Source organism: Capra hircus, chromosome 1 (genome assembly GCF_001704415.2).
Source record: "Capra hircus breed San Clemente chromosome 1, ASM170441v1, whole genome shotgun sequence".
NCBI lineage: Eukaryota > Metazoa > Chordata > Mammalia > Artiodactyla > Bovidae > Capra > Capra hircus.
The window spans coordinates 80,718,669-80,735,484 of record NC_030808.1 but is presented as its reverse complement, the minus strand read 5'-3'; the positions used below and the strand labels follow the sequence as shown (position 1 = coordinate 80,735,484).

General features: G+C 44.9%; 1 protein-coding gene across 1 annotated transcript in view; it reads right to left on the bottom strand.

Annotated features, from left to right (window-relative positions):
• DGKG (diacylglycerol kinase gamma) overlaps positions 1 to 16,816 on the bottom strand; it is a 159,475-nt gene that overhangs the window by 38,142 nt on the left and 104,517 nt on the right. The window contains exon 21 of the mRNA XM_018050170.1: positions 357 to 534. Within this exon, the coding sequence (XP_017905659.1) occupies positions 357 to 534 (178 nt within the window). The remainder of the gene's footprint in view (positions 1 to 356; positions 535 to 16,816) is intronic.

Here is a 16,816-nt window from a genome sequence, read left to right as displayed (position 1 = left end):
CAAATGCTGCTGACAGATGAAGCAAGATCAAGGTTGAGAACGGACTACTGGATTTAGTTACTGAAGGACTGGTAATCCTGACACAAGTAGCATTTGACTCCTAACCTCATGGAGTTTCAAGGTTTGATTACTGACTGCCATTTAGGGATCGATCCCTTACTATACATTTTCTCTTCTCAATTAGGTTATAAATGATGACGCATCAGGGATGAGTCAGTGTATCGCTGGGTTCTTGTAAAGCTGCAGAACCTTCTAGAGCCTGCTGTAGACCCTAATACGGTTTGCTCACAGACCCACCTAAATATGGCTCCCACTGGGGCACTGACCCAGCACTATTTTTCTCATGCCTGGCTTACCTTGGACACAGAATTTCAGTTCCTTGGGGTCAGTGATGACCTTCCTGCTTTCCCGGATCACAGCCCGGTTCTTCTTGGTTTCTCCCCAGAGATTGGTGCCACCATACATGCTGGGAATGTTGAGAATAGCAATGCCTTCGAGGAAGATGCTGCTCAGGTCCACGCCAACCCCGTCACACTGGGGGACAGAGAAAAAAAGGTCATCTGTTAATGTCCTCATTGTATCCCAACTTAAGGTGCAGTGAGTGTGGTGGGGGCTCTCATCAAGAATGAGACAGGCCCTTAGCCACCAGCCAGCCTCTGTCAGAAGCTGAATCTCGGCTAAAGTTGCTCAGGTCTAATGCCTTATCCACTGCAGTGAGATGAGGGAGGTGAGTTCTTGTCAGCTCTGAGGGTATAGTACAAAGCTTCAGGAACCATCTCTAGCAGGGGTCCCCAACCTCTAGGATCTAATGCTTAATGATCTGAGGTGGAGCTGAAGTAATAATAACAGAAATAAAGTACCCAATGAATGTAATGCGCTTGAATCATCCTGAAGCCACTCCTTCCTCTGTGGAAAAACTGTCTTCCACAAAACTGGTCCTTGGTGCCAAAAATGTTGGGGACCACTGATGTACAGATTTAGAAGGGCTGGTTCAGAAGACAACTGCAAACTGAGCTCCAGTCTAACTTCATTATCATCAATCCTGTCTCTCCTGCACCACTGTGAAGATATGGTGGGACATGGAGTCCAGATTCGAACAAATGACAGGAGAGTTTCAACTTACCCCTTCTTATTTAATCCCTCTTGTGAGAAGTATAAGACTTTAAGATCTGGCCGGCTTTCAGACTTTTTCTGTCTCCTGTATCTCTATCCTAAGTGCAGTTTTGGCATATGTGCTTGCTGATGTAGCAGAGTTTCTTTATCCAGTCTCCACCACCCGCATCCCGCCAGGTACAAAAGGCCAGAAGGCTTGACTCTCTCTGTCTCAGGTATCTAATAGAAGTCAGCCTACCTTGGCATAGTGCTCACCAACACAGCAAGAAATATATTAGCTCTGATCCTTGTTCTTCAGAACTGGAGGTAGTTTACTTCATTTACAGAAGAGAACACTACCCAGAGAGGTAAGCTAAGTTGTCCAAGATTGCACAGTTGATAAATAACAGAGCAGGGATTCAAAGTTGGGGAACTGGACTACAAAGCCCTCTTTATCTTGCTTATTATGAGGTAGGAAAAAAATTAGAAGCATGCAACAAAAATCTCTCTTTGAGGTTACCTACAAATCCAAACTTATAGAGATTTCTCAAAAGAGGAAGAATACAAAGGTAAGGCTTGTTGCCATTCATCTGGGCATCCTGATTTCTTTGCAGCTCCTAATTTATGGTATCTCATCATCCCCATGACTTGTTTCCCCAGCTACAAAACGGAATAGAGTAGGCTTCTCTTGTGACCAGGAATTCCTTTCTTTATTAGGAAGTTCTGATTATTTGACAGGTCTTTTAATGTTGACCTGCTCCTTCTGTTCCTTCCTGCTTCCACCCATTGGTCCTTTTCTCCCTTCTGAAGTCAGAATGAGCCTCCTTCCTCCTCCATGGGAGCGCCCACCAGGTACATGATGATATGTACACTTCATCACCATGTATATGTACTAAAACGTTGCCATTGACCAGTAAGCTTTTATACACATCTCCGTTATTGCCTTCATAATAGGTATGATAATAATCTTATAAATTAGTTAATAATCTTACCAATTAGTTACTTTATAATAATCTTATAGATTAGTTACTTATTATAAATCTTATTATAGATTTATAATAATCTTATAAATTAGTTACTAAGATTACCCTCATTTTACATTTGGGGAAACTTGCCCAAGTTGCACAACTTATAAACAGAAGTTCGTGGATTGACGGCAGGCCGTGGAGCCTCAGTCTTAGCCTCTCCTCTCTCTCTCCTCTCTCTCACACCACCATCTAGTTGTGCCTCCACTGGGTGAGTGCTCTCAGCCCTCTGGCCCCTCCTGTGGACTTGCCCTGATCTACACACACTATGGTTTGTTACTCTCCTACTCTATGAGGTCCTGGAACTAAAAACACCACCTGTGGCAGGGTCTGCTGGCACAAGTGGCAAAGGCATCAGCCCTTCCTGGGGCTAGAACCCCCCAGTACTATCATGGCCCAGAAATGAGAATATGGGGAGCCCATGTACGGGCTCAATATGTCCGCCATGATCAATATCCTTACTGTCATGTATGATCAAAGTTGCATTAGCTCTTTTGTGAACAGCTACATGATGGCTGAATCACTTCACCTTGAATGGGAGGTCATCTCAGGCACTCAGATCCTGATTCCATCATCTACTTCTCGGCCTGCTCGTCTTCATCCTGAACTCGTGTACGTATTTTTAAATAACTTAGACATAGGGTTTTACACTTATTTCATCTGGCTTTCAGCCCAAGCTTCCTCCAGTCCATCTAGTTTATATTAAATCTTCATTCTATGACCGTATGCCATGGCTCTCTTCTCATTTGGAGACTGTCTTTAATACATGTATATAATGGGCAAAACAGGGAACAAGCCCTTTCCTTGGTCAGTTAAACACACCAGATATTGTACATTAAATGGTCCTTGGGGTATGGTTGCCTTATTAGGGATGCATTCTCTGTGTATGACTGTCACCTAGCCCACTTTTCATTACAGTGGGGAATCATGGAACTTAGAGATGACAGGGACCTAAGAGAACACGTCCTATCTTTCATCAATGAGGCCAGAGAGGTTAAGGTCACCCAGCTCATAATTGCGGAGCTGGGCTAGTATCCCGGTCTGCAGACCTCAAATTTGTGCTCTTTCCACTGAAACATAAGACATTGTGCTGAGATCAAATAATATTTCCTAAATGACCACCTTACGACCTCTATCAGAAAGGGAATAAGAGAACTCATATAAAGCCAAAAATGTCTGTAAAGGGCAAATACTTAGTTAATACTTGATTCCAGAATTTTCCCAGGGATTGGGATAAAGTTTGTCAGTCTGTGCCTTCCAGAATGTATCCCTAATTTTTAAAAAACTGGGACATTTGTTTGCTTGCCTCTCATTGGCTGGAACCTACTCTGCTTTGTAGATTTGTCGAAGTGGTCACCAAACGACATCTATATAGGTTTGTCCAGCAACTTCAATTTAAATGTGTATGCTTTCCAAGGTCAATTCGTTCTCTATTGATCAATCTTGGGTTCTGATACCCACCTTTATCATCTATTCTTCTATTTTTTTGTTAAAGCTACTCTCTCTCCCTCTGGAAAAGATAAAAAAGCTCTCTTGGAATGGCAAAATCCTAATGAGGTATGCTTTCCATGTTCTTTTTTGCTTCAAACACTGTCTAAGATTCTGCTTGGCCTTCAGCTTCTCCAAAGCCAGGATCCCAGGTCTGAGTTGCCTTTGTATATTCACACTTGGGTGCATACTCACACCTTATCTGCGAGTATGTCTGATGGTGGTGCTTTAGTGGCTAAGTCATGTCCTACTTTTGTGATCCCATGGACTGTAGCCTGGCAGGCTCCTCTGTCCATGGGATTTCCCATGGACAAGAATACTGGAATGGACTGCCATTCCCTTCTCCAGGGGATCTTCTCCACCCAGAGATGAAACTCTCGTCTCCTGCATAGCAGGCAGATTCTTTATCGCTGAGCCACCAGGGAAGCCCCTATGAGTATGTGTACAACCCTCCAAAAGCATGGACTCAACCCAGACCTCCTTGTTGCTGTCATGGTGATTATTATTGTTTTTTTAATTAAAAACTTTTTGCTGCTTTCTTCCTGAAAGAATTAATGAACTGTTAAGAAATTTACTTTGGGATGTTTTTCATCTTTTTGTCCTTTAAACACATATTCTTATTTAGGGACTTGGGCTAGAATCCCACTGGATCAGACTTTTCACCAAACTCTCTTGAAATTATCTTTGTTCAACCCAGTGCCCAGCACTGAATTCTTGCACCCTTATTTCCTCCTAGACCACTCAGACACTCTTTCTTTTGGTTGTAGTTACTTCTGCATGAGCTCAGTTTAATCAATGTTGGCCAAAATCCCTCCTCCCTTCTAGAGGTAATAATAATATTACCAGTTATTAATAATATTAATAATATTATTATTAATATTAATAATATTAATAATAATATTAGCAGTTATCTGATGAGAGCTTCCTTGTGCACTGTCCTGGTCCTGCCCTTACATCTCTTGGGATGCATACATGAACACCATGAGGGAGGAATTATTGGTACCTCCAAGTGAGAGTCTCAGAGAGGTTAGGGTGCTAGTGTAAGGCTACACAAACTTCCACTCTACAGGCTGGCAGAGCTCAGTTGCAAACCTAGGCAAGTCAGATGCCAGATTCTACTTTGGAGATGAAAGTCAGTGCAGCAACGTGGGACTTTTGCTGATGCTAGACTTATTACAAAATTAAACTTCCAGCTGTTTGAATAACTGAAATCTCCCACCACTGCTCTGCCTTATAGATACTAAGAGGAGCGCCCAGCACGCCAGTGTTGGTATCAGTATTATACTTGCCTCTGTGCCAGCTTGGTGTGTTTTTTTTTTTTTTAAGTAAACTAGTTGCACAGCTCAGTCCTTGGTACCTAGTATTCCACAATGTCCCCTTTCTTCCAACTGCCGTTTTAAGTGTGCCCTATCCCGTCCACCTCTGGTCATAACAAGCTCAGAGTGTTAGTTATTAACTTGGTAAGCTATTAACCTCTCTGGAAGAGCAAACAGTCCTCACTTTGCTTTATGATAGGATGTCCCCTCCCCCACTATCTCATTGAGTCATAGGTGGACTGGGGAGAGTGGAGGAGGTGGGGGGAGCTCGGGGACTGCTGGCTATAGATGCCCCCACCTTCGGAATGCACCTATTTGAAAACTGAGAGGCAGTGCCTTGTCTTGGAAGGAGCATGCCTGAGCTTGGAGACAGATATGGGTTTAAATCTTGGCTCTGTCACTTGCCAGCTGTATGATCCTGGATCCTCCTTGGTTCCTTAACTCTTCCAGCTTTAATCTGTCATCTGTAAAATGGGGTGGGGGTAGGGAAATTGCATCTACTTAAAGAGTTTGATTGGTCTCTGGAAGGCAGTAGCATTCCATAATTGTCTGCACTGTTATTACTGTTAATGATAATAATAATACCTGTGCTATGAGGCATTTTTCAGCCTGAAATCATTCTCCCACTGTCTGAGGCCTTGCTAGAAGCATTTTAATGGCCTTTTGGCCCAACTCATGCTAGTGGGAGCCTTGCCAGACCATACCTGCATGCCCATTCTCCACGCTTCTTGGCCTAGACACCACACACTGATTTCTTTCAGAACCCCAGGGCTGCTTAGGGCTCGGGAAAGGTGGAAAGCTGGCGTGCTGGATTTGGAAACGTGGAGCCGTGGAGAGAAGTACACTGGAGGCTTAAATGGTACATAGCCCCCTGCGGGTTCCTGAGCTAAATCCTCCAGCAGTTCCATGACGTCATGGGGCCCCTCCCCCTGCTCCCACGGGGGAGGGGAGAGGGGGGCTCCTGGGGAGAGTGCTGGGAGGGCGGCAGTCCCTGCGCGCACCGTTGGCCATCCCTAACCTAGCTTTGGGCCGGCAGGCTCGCCTCCGAGTCGAGGCTGCGTGCAGTGAAACCCAAGTAGTTACAGCCGGGTATGGGTTGAAACAGAGACAGTTCTTGTCCCCAGCCCCCCGGCAGCATGCACGCACACGCCCCGAGCCGTACTCCCAGCCGGCGAGGGCGGTGAGGTGCCGGACACGGGTCTGAGGCACCGGCGCTGCCGGCGCATGGGGTGGGTGGGTGCAGCCCGGCCCAGCCCGGCTCCTGGCCGCCTGGAAGACGTTCAGGAATCTGCCGGAGCGCGGGCCCGGAGCCGCCAGCACCCGCCTGCTCCAGGCCCCACTGTGCCGGCCCGCAGCTGTCGGCGAGTTCAAACTTCGTGACCCCTGGCGAAGACAATCTCAAGTTCTAGTTTCTGAGCCGAGGGACGGTGGAGAGTCAGTGGGTAGTCCTATTCATTCCCATCCTCCCATCCCCTTCCACCCATCTCATAATTTTGGGCACAGCTAGGACCTGCCAAGTTCACCGTGCTGCCTCAGAGGGACAGAGCCGAGGACGTGAGAGGGCACTGGTGCTTCCCTGTCCGGGCTCTGGGCTTTTCCGCGCCCCGGGTGCCTGGCGGCCTCGGTGACCTGAAAAAGGCGGCGGATGGGGAATGAGGCCGCCTCCATTTTAGCCTTGTGGATCCTATTTTTGAAGGTCCTTAGAGAAGGAGATCCCATAATTTATTTGATGACCTGTTTCAGTTTATAGCAACTAGGAAATTCTCTCGTCTTCTAACCTCGATTCAAGGTGCCACCGATTGCACTGATTTTCTCCAGTTTAGAACTCAAGTGTTTGGTTTCATCCTCCCTGCCATCTGGCAGTGTTCACTGTCTGGAATGACCTCTTCCAGGTGGATTATAAGGTGGAACAACCCTCACCCCCCATGGCTCTGGGGGCATTTGTCCCCTTTCTGCTTGACATTTTCTATCTTGGGTTCCCCATCACTGCCTTCTCTTGATGGACGCTCTCATCTTTGATAACTCCTTCTTGGACTTAAAACAAGCAAATTTTTATTAGGGATATTTTCAAATATACAGGACAATAAAATAATAAATCCCATGAATCCCAAATCTAAGCTTCAGCAGTTAGCAACTCATGGCTAATCTTGTTTGAACTCTAACTCAGTTCATTTTCCCCACCACCATGTTGAACTATTATTTTATAGCAAATCTCAGATATTCTATCATGTCATCTACAAATACTTCTAAAAGTAAACTGCTCAGTCATGTCCAGCTCTTTGAGACCCCATGGACTGTGGCCTGTCAGGCTTCTCTGTCCATGGAATTCTCTAGGCAAGAATACTAGAGTGGATTGCTATTCCTTTCTCCAAGGGATCTTCCTGACCCAAGGATTGAACCTGGGTCTCCTGCATTGCAGGCAGATTCTTTACGTATCTTTAAATGATAAGATTCTTAAAAAGGAATTACCCCAATTCTCTGATCACTTTTTAAATGTAACAATAATTTTTTAATATTGATAAATACCCAGTAGTTGTTCAAATTTCCTCAAGAGTCTCATTTAAAAAAATAACTGGTTTGTCTGAAAGGTCTACAGGTTGAACTTGGCTGATATGTCTTTTAGGTTTCTTCTGATCTATAAACTCCTTGTTCTTTTTTTTTTTCCTTGCCTTGTAATATTTACTGGGGGAAATGGGTCTTTTGTCCCATACAGCAGTGCTTCTCAAACTTTAATGTGCATACAAATCACTTCAGGATGATTTAAATGCAGATTTTGATTCAGGACATCTGAGGTGGCCTGAGACTGCATGTCTGCATCATTATCTGGTGATAATGATGCTGGGTGTGGTGGACCACACTTTGAGACAGAAGGCTGTGTAGCGTTTCCAGATTTTGGATTTTGCCTATTGCACCTCTGAGGTATCTTTTAAACATATTCCAGCCTATCTGCAGGGCTGATCAAATTCAGGATGGACGTTTTAGCAAGATTACTCTATCAACGTAGTTTCTATTGCATCTCATCAACAGGCACATAATTTGCTGGTCTCACTTTTTGGTGATGTTCATGTTAGTTAGTGGGTTCAGGTGTTGTCAGCTTGAATCTTTCGTTCTAGAGTTCTTGATCAGTGGGTAGAGGAGGGCACGACAACCCACTCCAGTATTCTTGCTTGGAGAATCCCATGGACAGAGGAGCCTGGCAGGCTATATAGTCCATAGGGTGGCAGAGTTGGACATGACTGAAGCGACTTAGCACAGCACAGTCAGTGGATGACGATCCTTGTCTGGACCCATATCACGGTCCCTCAGTGGTAGGATATCCTTGTGGACACCCTAGCAGCCTTTCTACACTCTTCGTCTAAGTCTACAAATGCCATAAAAGGATCTCTCTCTCTCGTCTCTGCATCTGTGTTCTCACGGAATCAAAGATCTGAAGTGTTTTGAGAGATCATTCAGTCTAATTACCTCATTTTATAGATGAGAAAAATGGAGGTTAAGGAGGTAAAAGGAATGGTCCAACGTCACATAGCTAATCAGGAGTGAGCAGATCTGGAATCAGACCTTTGGTCATGTAGTCTGGCAACTAAGGGGTCAGGAGTGACTTTGTAAAGAGGAATTTTAGCAGCTGAAAGAGGGCCAACGCACAGAATCTTAGAATGGCAAAGCCAGATGGAACATTTGGTTTGTTAATATCTTATCACCATGATGAGAACAATTAGCCCTAGAGTTGGTAAGTAACTTTCCTAGATCACACAGCTGTCTCTTGCAAGAGCTAGGGCTTAACTAGGGCCATATATGTGGGTCACAGAGTTGGGCCTACTTGCTTTTTCTGTTGTACTCACTGTCTGAACTGCCATGCAGCTCTTTTATGCCTGTGAAAATCCTACCCTTTCAAAAACTAAACTCCTCCTATGAGGCCTTTCCTATAGAGGCAACTGCTCTAGATAGAAGCTGATCTTCCCCTCCTCTGAATTTTCCTTGCTTTTTCTGTTGTATATTTAATACGTATTCTGCCATGCATCAGGCATATGTACCTGTCCCCAGGAGATGTTAAGCTCCCAGAGGGGAGGGACCACATGCTACCTGGCTCTGTGTTCTCCATAGTTCTGGCATGTATTACCCATTTCCGAAGTCCAACATAACTTTTTTAAACTGGAAGAATTCATTTGTGGAGAGATCCCCAAATGAAAACCAAGGTGTTAAAGAAACCTGGCAAAGGGTCTTTCCTTCCAGATGAGTTTCTACAACTTCCCAGGATGAATATATTGACCAGTGAAAGTGGATTGAGTATCCATATTAGGGAGAAATCTGGAAGCTTAATCCAAGACTTCAAGAAGTGGTCCTCTGATCACAGCTAAGAGAAACCTATATCTAACAGCTAGTAGTAAGCATAGGACACATGGGGCACGATGTATGTGAGAGAAATGTTAAGAGACAGAAGACAAGAATGATGGGGCCCTACTTACTCAGTGCTAGACCCTGGGGAAGGAGTGGAAATGGGTCCTCAAGGGATCTCTCCAGTCAGTGCTAGAGGCAGTGGTGTGCTGCTAAATGTTTAACAGGATCTCCAGGATAAAAAAAAAAGCTGTGATTGTGGTGTTTCATGGTGTAAATTCTCCCACAATGGCCAATCTGAAGCTACCAACATGACATCCCTAAAGGCAGAGCTAAGGAGAGATGTGCCAGCAGGCAAGCTGGCCTCAGCACACCACTGAGAAGGCAGTAGACATCTGCATATCTGTAGGGCCTATGGCCAGAACAGAGAAATTTATTGAGAGTGAAAGAAGAGCAATCAGGGCAACCATGCTGTCTTTTTCCCCTAGAGAAGAACTAGGGAGAATGTTTTTAGTGTCCATAATCTGATGTGGGTCCTGAGGGAAGAAAAGGAAAGAAATTGAGTGGGGTTGATGAGAGGTGACAACATTACTAGAGAGACAGTCCACTAATATCTACATTAAAAAAATTTAGCCTGGCATGTAGCTGGAGTGGCTTCCCCTGCAATCCAGAGGAACTGTTTTAATTTATTTATTTCATTCATTTTAGAATCTAAGATCTGTTGTGGGCAGTTAGATACTAATATATACATGTTATGTGATAATATTGATAGATAATCATTTATTGAGTAATTCTTATGAACCAGGCACTTCATATATTTTATGTCTAATCCTTAGAGCCCTGCAAGTTTGGTGTTTGTATCTTTTTTTTTTTTTTTTTTACAGATGAGGAAACACTCACTTAGTGACGTTTCCCATTTTAATCAGGTTTGTGGTGGGCTTCATGAACTTACAGGTTTCCTGCGAAGATGCAAATGACGAGATCAAAAAGACAGTCTAGCTTATGGAGCATGTACCTGAAACCTGTTAATTTCATGCTTTGTTACCTATGAGATTACTTTTGGGAAGGATATATAAAATATAAGGGATTTGATTCTTCATTTTAAGGAGACTGGAAAAAATGGATTCTATCAAGAGAAGGCAGGTCAGGATAGTCAGGGACCTATACATCGAGCCATAAAAGGAACTGGGGATATTTAGCTCAGTGAAGATTAACAGGAGACATGGAAGATAGATTGCACCCCTATGAAGGGTAGTCATGTGGAGGAGCAGGAAGGTATGTTCTGTATGCTCCCAGAGAGTGGAACAGGCCCAAAGGATGGGGAATTCAGTCATGCATCCCACAAACACTTATTGTGCACCTATTTTGTTCCAAGAACTGTGCTGAGGGCTGATGAGGGAAGGATATGGCAATGAAAGGGACGTTCATCCTTGTTCAACATTGGGAAGAAAACTTTCTGAAAGCGATTTCCAGCAATGGACAGGTTTCTGGCAAAGTAGTAAGCTTCCTTTCCTTGGAGTATTCAGGAAAAGGCTAGATGTGTACTTATCAGAATGTGCCAGAATGGATCTTTTTGTTGAGTGGTACACGGGACCAAATCCCTTTCCAGTTCAGAGATTCAGTCTCTGCTCAGCCTTGCTTTGGCAGGCTACAATGCTGTGCTGATAAAGTGGCATCGTGGTCCCCCTCTTGCTGCCCGTGTCCATCTAGCTGCCTGCCCTGCCTTCTCTGACGGGGAGCGGTGGCAGGCCAGTTAGACTGGAAAGTGCCTGCCATCTGTGACGGGGACGATGGTGTTTTGGCGGGTCTGTGTGGGCTCCAGGAATGCAGCATTGAAGCCATGTACACACAACCTGCTTAAGAACATCCCATGGGCAGAAAATGTTTGCTTCCTCTTCAGCCCTCCTCTGTTGCTGTGCCAGGCAGGCACAATGGTGCCTTTGAGAGGGGCAGCTGGAAGGGGGTGTTGGCAGGGAGGCTGGAAGTAGAACACTGCAGCTGAGGGGAGAACCAAATTCATTTCCAGGAGCAAGCCTGCCCTGGGTGCCAGTTTCCAAAACAAAACTGCTGTTTCTCAGAGCTCACAGTGGTGGGTTGCCTCAGATTTGGATAGAGGGCAAAGCTATTTCCTATCCACTGCTCCACCCTCCCCAAGTTAAAAAAAAAAAAAAAGGAAAGAAAAAAACAACCTAGTGTGTTGAGGCATTCTTGCTCTGGATGCAGTTTAATAGGTCTGCGGTCTGTCTGGGGCGCTCAGACCAACCTGGGGTGGATGGGGCTTTCTGAAGGGTCAGACTCGCCTGCAGACAGAACAGGGCTGATAGCTATAGGGGCTGGCAAGGCTCAGGGCAGGTAGACTTCTGGGCCACCAGAGTGGGCTCAGGGTGGAGACGCCTTCTTCTGCCTTTTGGAGTCACTTCCTCTGACCCCCGAGCAGCCCTGTACCCTTGCTGCCATGTGGGCTCTGCCCACTCACTGTCTTCACTCTCCTTGGTGGGAAAGAGGTGGGAGAACTCTGGCATTTCCTGTCCTGGGTTCACAGTTGTCCCAGACCCTCAGTTGCTTTCAAAGGTCCCAGCAACAGCTCAAAGATGGGTGTGGGAGGTCTTCCCACTCACCCGATGGTTAGAAGAAGGCCTGAGTGCCAGGCTGCAAGCCCATTCTGTCTTAAAGACGGAGCAAAGTGGGTCCCTTTTACTTTGGGGACGTCCAACACAAAGGTATCACTTGAGTCTTGTCAAGTAGTAATCTGTTAGTGTTCACATTCATTATGGGATTTTTTTTCACACTTTGGTTGAAATTGTGCAATCAAAAACTAGAGAGCAATGATTTCATTTCAGGTATTGGGGATACAGGGTGAATAAGATGAGTCTTTGCCTAATAGATAGGCCAAGTCCTGAAGGGGAGCCATACCACCAACTCAGCTGATATACACCTGAGGGGAAAAGCAGAGGTAGATTCGACAGGGAGAGCTGTGCTTGGGGCACATGGGCTTGGAACTCATCTGATCTTGGAGTACTTATCTTAAGGAGACTTAGTTTCCTTGTGTACATAATGCACACCATGCAGAGTTGTTATGAGGATTAAACAAGCCAGTGTAGGAAAGTGCCAGGATATAGAGCTTGTTGCAAGGTGAGTGCTTAGTAAAGTGGCTGCTGCTATTAATTTGTGGATTCCAATGGACTTGCATGTAATGTGTATGTGTACACAGTATTTCACTGGTCCTTTGTTAGATTATATATCCTTCCTGAGTCATTTCTTCTCTTTTCTTAATTCCTCTTCTGTAGAATACTAGGATCAGCATGTTTATGACCTCACTAAGACAGATAACCAGACTAGTCCACTAAAGCCAAGGAGACATATGTGTATGTAATATTCTGTTTCATAACCCAGTGGTAGAAGCTGGAAAAGATTGAATGCTTTTCATCCAAGCTCCCTGAATGTGCTGAGTGTGGAGATGAAGATCATGAGTTCTTTTCAATGTTCTAAAAAGTCTAAGAGAAATAACACATTTCCCACAGACAGGGCCTCACAGGTTGTTATTATTTAAAAGATGCATTTGTTTGTAGACATAGCTTGGGGAAAGTTATTCTTTCACTAGGGGACCTTGGCGGGTAGAAAAGTTAAGCTTGCTGGGGCAGAGGTTAGCCTTGAGGTCTCTCAGGAACCTGAGTGGAGGTCCTTCTAGCCCAACATGCTGAGTCACGCATGGGACCCCAAGCTTGGTCCCCTGAGACACCCCCGGGCCTCGTCTATCCACTGTGCTGCATATACCCCTCCCCCACCATCTGCTTTGTGAAACTGTAAGCATGAGAATTCACCCCTGAAAGTTATTCCAAAGTACTTGGGAGACACAAAGTGTATGAAGGCAGGAATCTGAAGACAAAGAAAATCAAAGCAATTCACAAAGAACAAAAGAAATGGGAAAGAATAAGAAAATAAAAGCACATGGATGAATGGAGGCTTGAAGTGAAATAGAGGGTATGTATGTGTAGGGAATAAAAAAGAGGGTCATTTAAGAGAAAAAGTTATGTGTCAAACTGTAGGCAAGCAATGGGATTTTTAGAGAGAAAATTGCCAATTTCTTCTCAGCAGGCTGAAAGATTTTGAGGATCTGTGAAGGAAACTTGTAGTCAGTGCATGGCTGAAAGAGGAAGAGAGATAGAAAGGATGGAGCTATGTTTAAAAATGGGTAACGATTAAGGCAAAGAGTCAAAGAGGTCCTCCAGAGGCCTGCTCTTAAAGATACAAGGGCTGACATTATTACAGGATTGAAACAAGGCCAACATTAGAATAGCACTGATCCCTGATTGCTGAGATTGTGGGTTACTTTTCCTTTCCACCTCTCTATGGTTTAACATGTTCTATCATGGATTTGGGGCTTCCCTGGCGACTCAGACAGTAAAGAATCTGCCTGCAATGCAGGAGACCCAGGTTCCATCCCTGGGTCAGGAAGTCCCCCTGGAGAAGGAAATGGCAACCCATTCCAGTATCCTTGCCTAGAGAATTCCATGGACAGAGGAGCCTGGCAGGTTAAAGTCCACAGGGTTGCATAGATTTGGATTACTTTTCTAATCAAAAGAATTTAGCACCTGTCTTAAGAGGGAGCAGGCAGAAACTGAGGCTCGGGTACCTGGAGCAGTGAGAACTGCAGGATAGGGAAGAAGAAATCTGAAGTGGCAAGTGTGGCCTTGGGTGGTCTCACAGTGAGGATGCTCCTGGAAAGATGGAACCCCTGGACTTGATGGAAGAAGAGAATGGACTCCACAAATGGGAGAGGACGTCTGTGTCCATTCCAGCCTCTGACTTGAAGGTTTGGTGCATGATCAGGTTGCCCCCTTTTGTTTTCTGAGATCTCAACATCTCTACTCTTCTCCATGAATCTTTCTTTCCCTTCCCCACGAATATGTTTTCATTTCATCTCCCTTGGAATCACTGTGGCTGGGTTGATGAGCTGAGCTTTTGGCTAGTTCCCACTTCATTACTCCAAGCTCTGGAAGGTTCCACTTGCCCAAGCACAGAAGGTATATATAGATGATGCCAGAAAAGGTGCTTGAAGGTCTATCCTCTAATTTAGGAGTGTGCAACATTGCCAGTGGATATCAAGGCAGCCATGGGTTCTCTTTTGCCACTTACTGGCCGGGTGAAGTTGGCCAAGCAACTCAACCTGTAAAGTCCTTGACTTCTCTCCTGAACAAATGGCGCCTGGCTGGATTGGAGTAGGTAAAGCTATCTGCTCAATCTTAAAGTAATCGGATTCATTATTTATTCTGCTTCTTTACATACACGTAGCTGTGCTAAAGGTTAGTTTTAGAGTTTAGGATTCTCATAGACAGGGCCCATCTCATGATATGGCTTCACGCTGAAAAAAATTAAGATGAAATTCACCTGACACAAAATTAGCCATTTTAAAGAATATAATTCAGTGGCCCTCACTCTCTCTCTTTGAAGTGTTGGAATAATATGGTATCTGGGGTTGGTTCCATTTTGTTGTAATAATAAAGGATTGCACTGTATCTCTGTGCTCATCACCCTGTGAACTTCTGTGCAGGAAACTCTCCAGGTCTAGGATGTGAAGAACCTGCTGGGTCATTCGTCCTAAAAGATAATTTTCAGTTCAGTGTTTGTTGTCAGACTGCTCTCCGAAGTGGTTCACCACTCATGTCCCCCGAGAGGGTCTGAGGGTCCCCATTTCTGCTCCTCCTCCCATCACAGGGTGGGGGTATTCCTGGAGCCCCACGGCACAGAGTAGGTAAAAGTAATGAGCTAGCTCCAGCAACATCACCACAGAGAGATCTTGAGAACTAATGGTGAGTGAAAAAGGCAAGTTGCAGAGCACAAAATGGTTGTGGGGAATGCAGTTCCATCCATAAATTTTTATTTCTTTGGTTAAAAAGATACTTGAAGGGAATAAAACAAAATAGTGACAAATATCAATTCTAAGTGAGGGAGAAATGGGAATATCTGATACACTGTTCTCAAAACTTTGTTGTATTAAAAAAAATCCTCAATTAAAAGGGGAAAATTGATGTGCAGAGTTTCCCAAAATACACCGGGTAACAGATTTTTTTTTTTTGAAGCAGCCTCCACATTTAGACTCACTTTTCCCCAGGCAGAGGTTCATATTAGGGAAGCTGGCTAGCCTTCCCTTGTGAACATTGTTTAAAAGTAGATATGATATCAAGGAATTTTGGAAGTTCATATTTTTAACCAGTAAAATTTCCATAGCATGTAAAATAAGTGCTCAAGTCGATGCCTGCCTGGTTTGCTCCACCTAACCATAACTATGGCAAAACCTGTGCAAGCCTCTTTTGGGCCTGGGGTGGGGGAGATGACTCACTATGTTCTTCCCTCTCCTCCCCCCTCCTTATTCAGGTACAATCAGATCAGAATAAACATCAAGGACGGCTTTGGAAGGGAAGGGAAGTCAGAGACTTGGAGACCCTGAGAGACTGCTTTTGTTCCACCAGGGCTGATGACAACTATGTGGGTGACAGGCTGCCTTCTTAATTAGAGGCAACCCCAATTGGCTCAGTGGTAAAGAATCTGCCTGCCAATGCAGGAGACGCAGGTTTGATCCCTGGTCCAGGAAGATCCTTGAAAAGGAAGTGGCAACCCACTCCAGTATTCTTGCCTGGTTTTCCACAGACAGAGGAGTCTGGCAGGCTATAGTCCATGGGTCACAAAGAGTTGAATATGACTTAAGCCTGAACAACAACCAAATTAAGAGCACCCATTTCCCAGGAAGGGTACTCTCTCTCACAGCTTGCTTTGTGTGCTTGCAGAGGAAGCATTTAGAGCACGCATTTTTTTTTTTTAGCTTTTCTTCTTGATAAATGTAAAAGTCTCATACTTGCATTTCAGTTCAGTTCAGTCGTTCAGTCATGTCCGACTCTTTGAGACCCCATGAATCGCGGCATGCCAGCCTCCCTGTCCATCACCAACTCCCGGAGTTTACTCAAACTCATGTCCATCAAGTTGGTGATGCCATCCAGCCATCTCACCCTCTGTCATCCCCTTTTCCTCCTGCCCCCAATCCCTCCCAGCATCAGAGTCTTTTCCAATGAGTCAACTCTTCGCATGAGGTGGCCAAAGTACTGGAGTTTCAGCTTCAGCATCAGTCCTTCCAAAGAACACCCAGGGCTGATCTCCTTTAGGATGGACTGGTTGGATCTCCTTGCAGTCCAAGGGACTCTCAAGAGTCTTCTCCAACACCACAGTTCAAAAGCATCAATTCTTGCTTTTAGTGTTACCCAAAATATTAAAATAAAGTGTATGACTAAAGAGAAGATCAGATTTACCTCATACCGGTGAGAATCTCTGCTCTAGAATGATGTGCCAGTACTGCCCTGAAGCTCCTGGGTTTTGGGCAAATCTGAATTTGAAGCCTGACCTGACCACTCAGAGTCATGCACCTCAGGGGAGCTTTTTTTCAGCTTCTATCCCCATCTCTGGAAAGGGGATGTGATACCTGCCACTTGGGGCTGCTCTGTGGATTCAGTGAGGCACTTGGCACCATTGCCAGTTACTTAAAAAAAAAAATCTGAAAACGTTAATCAATAG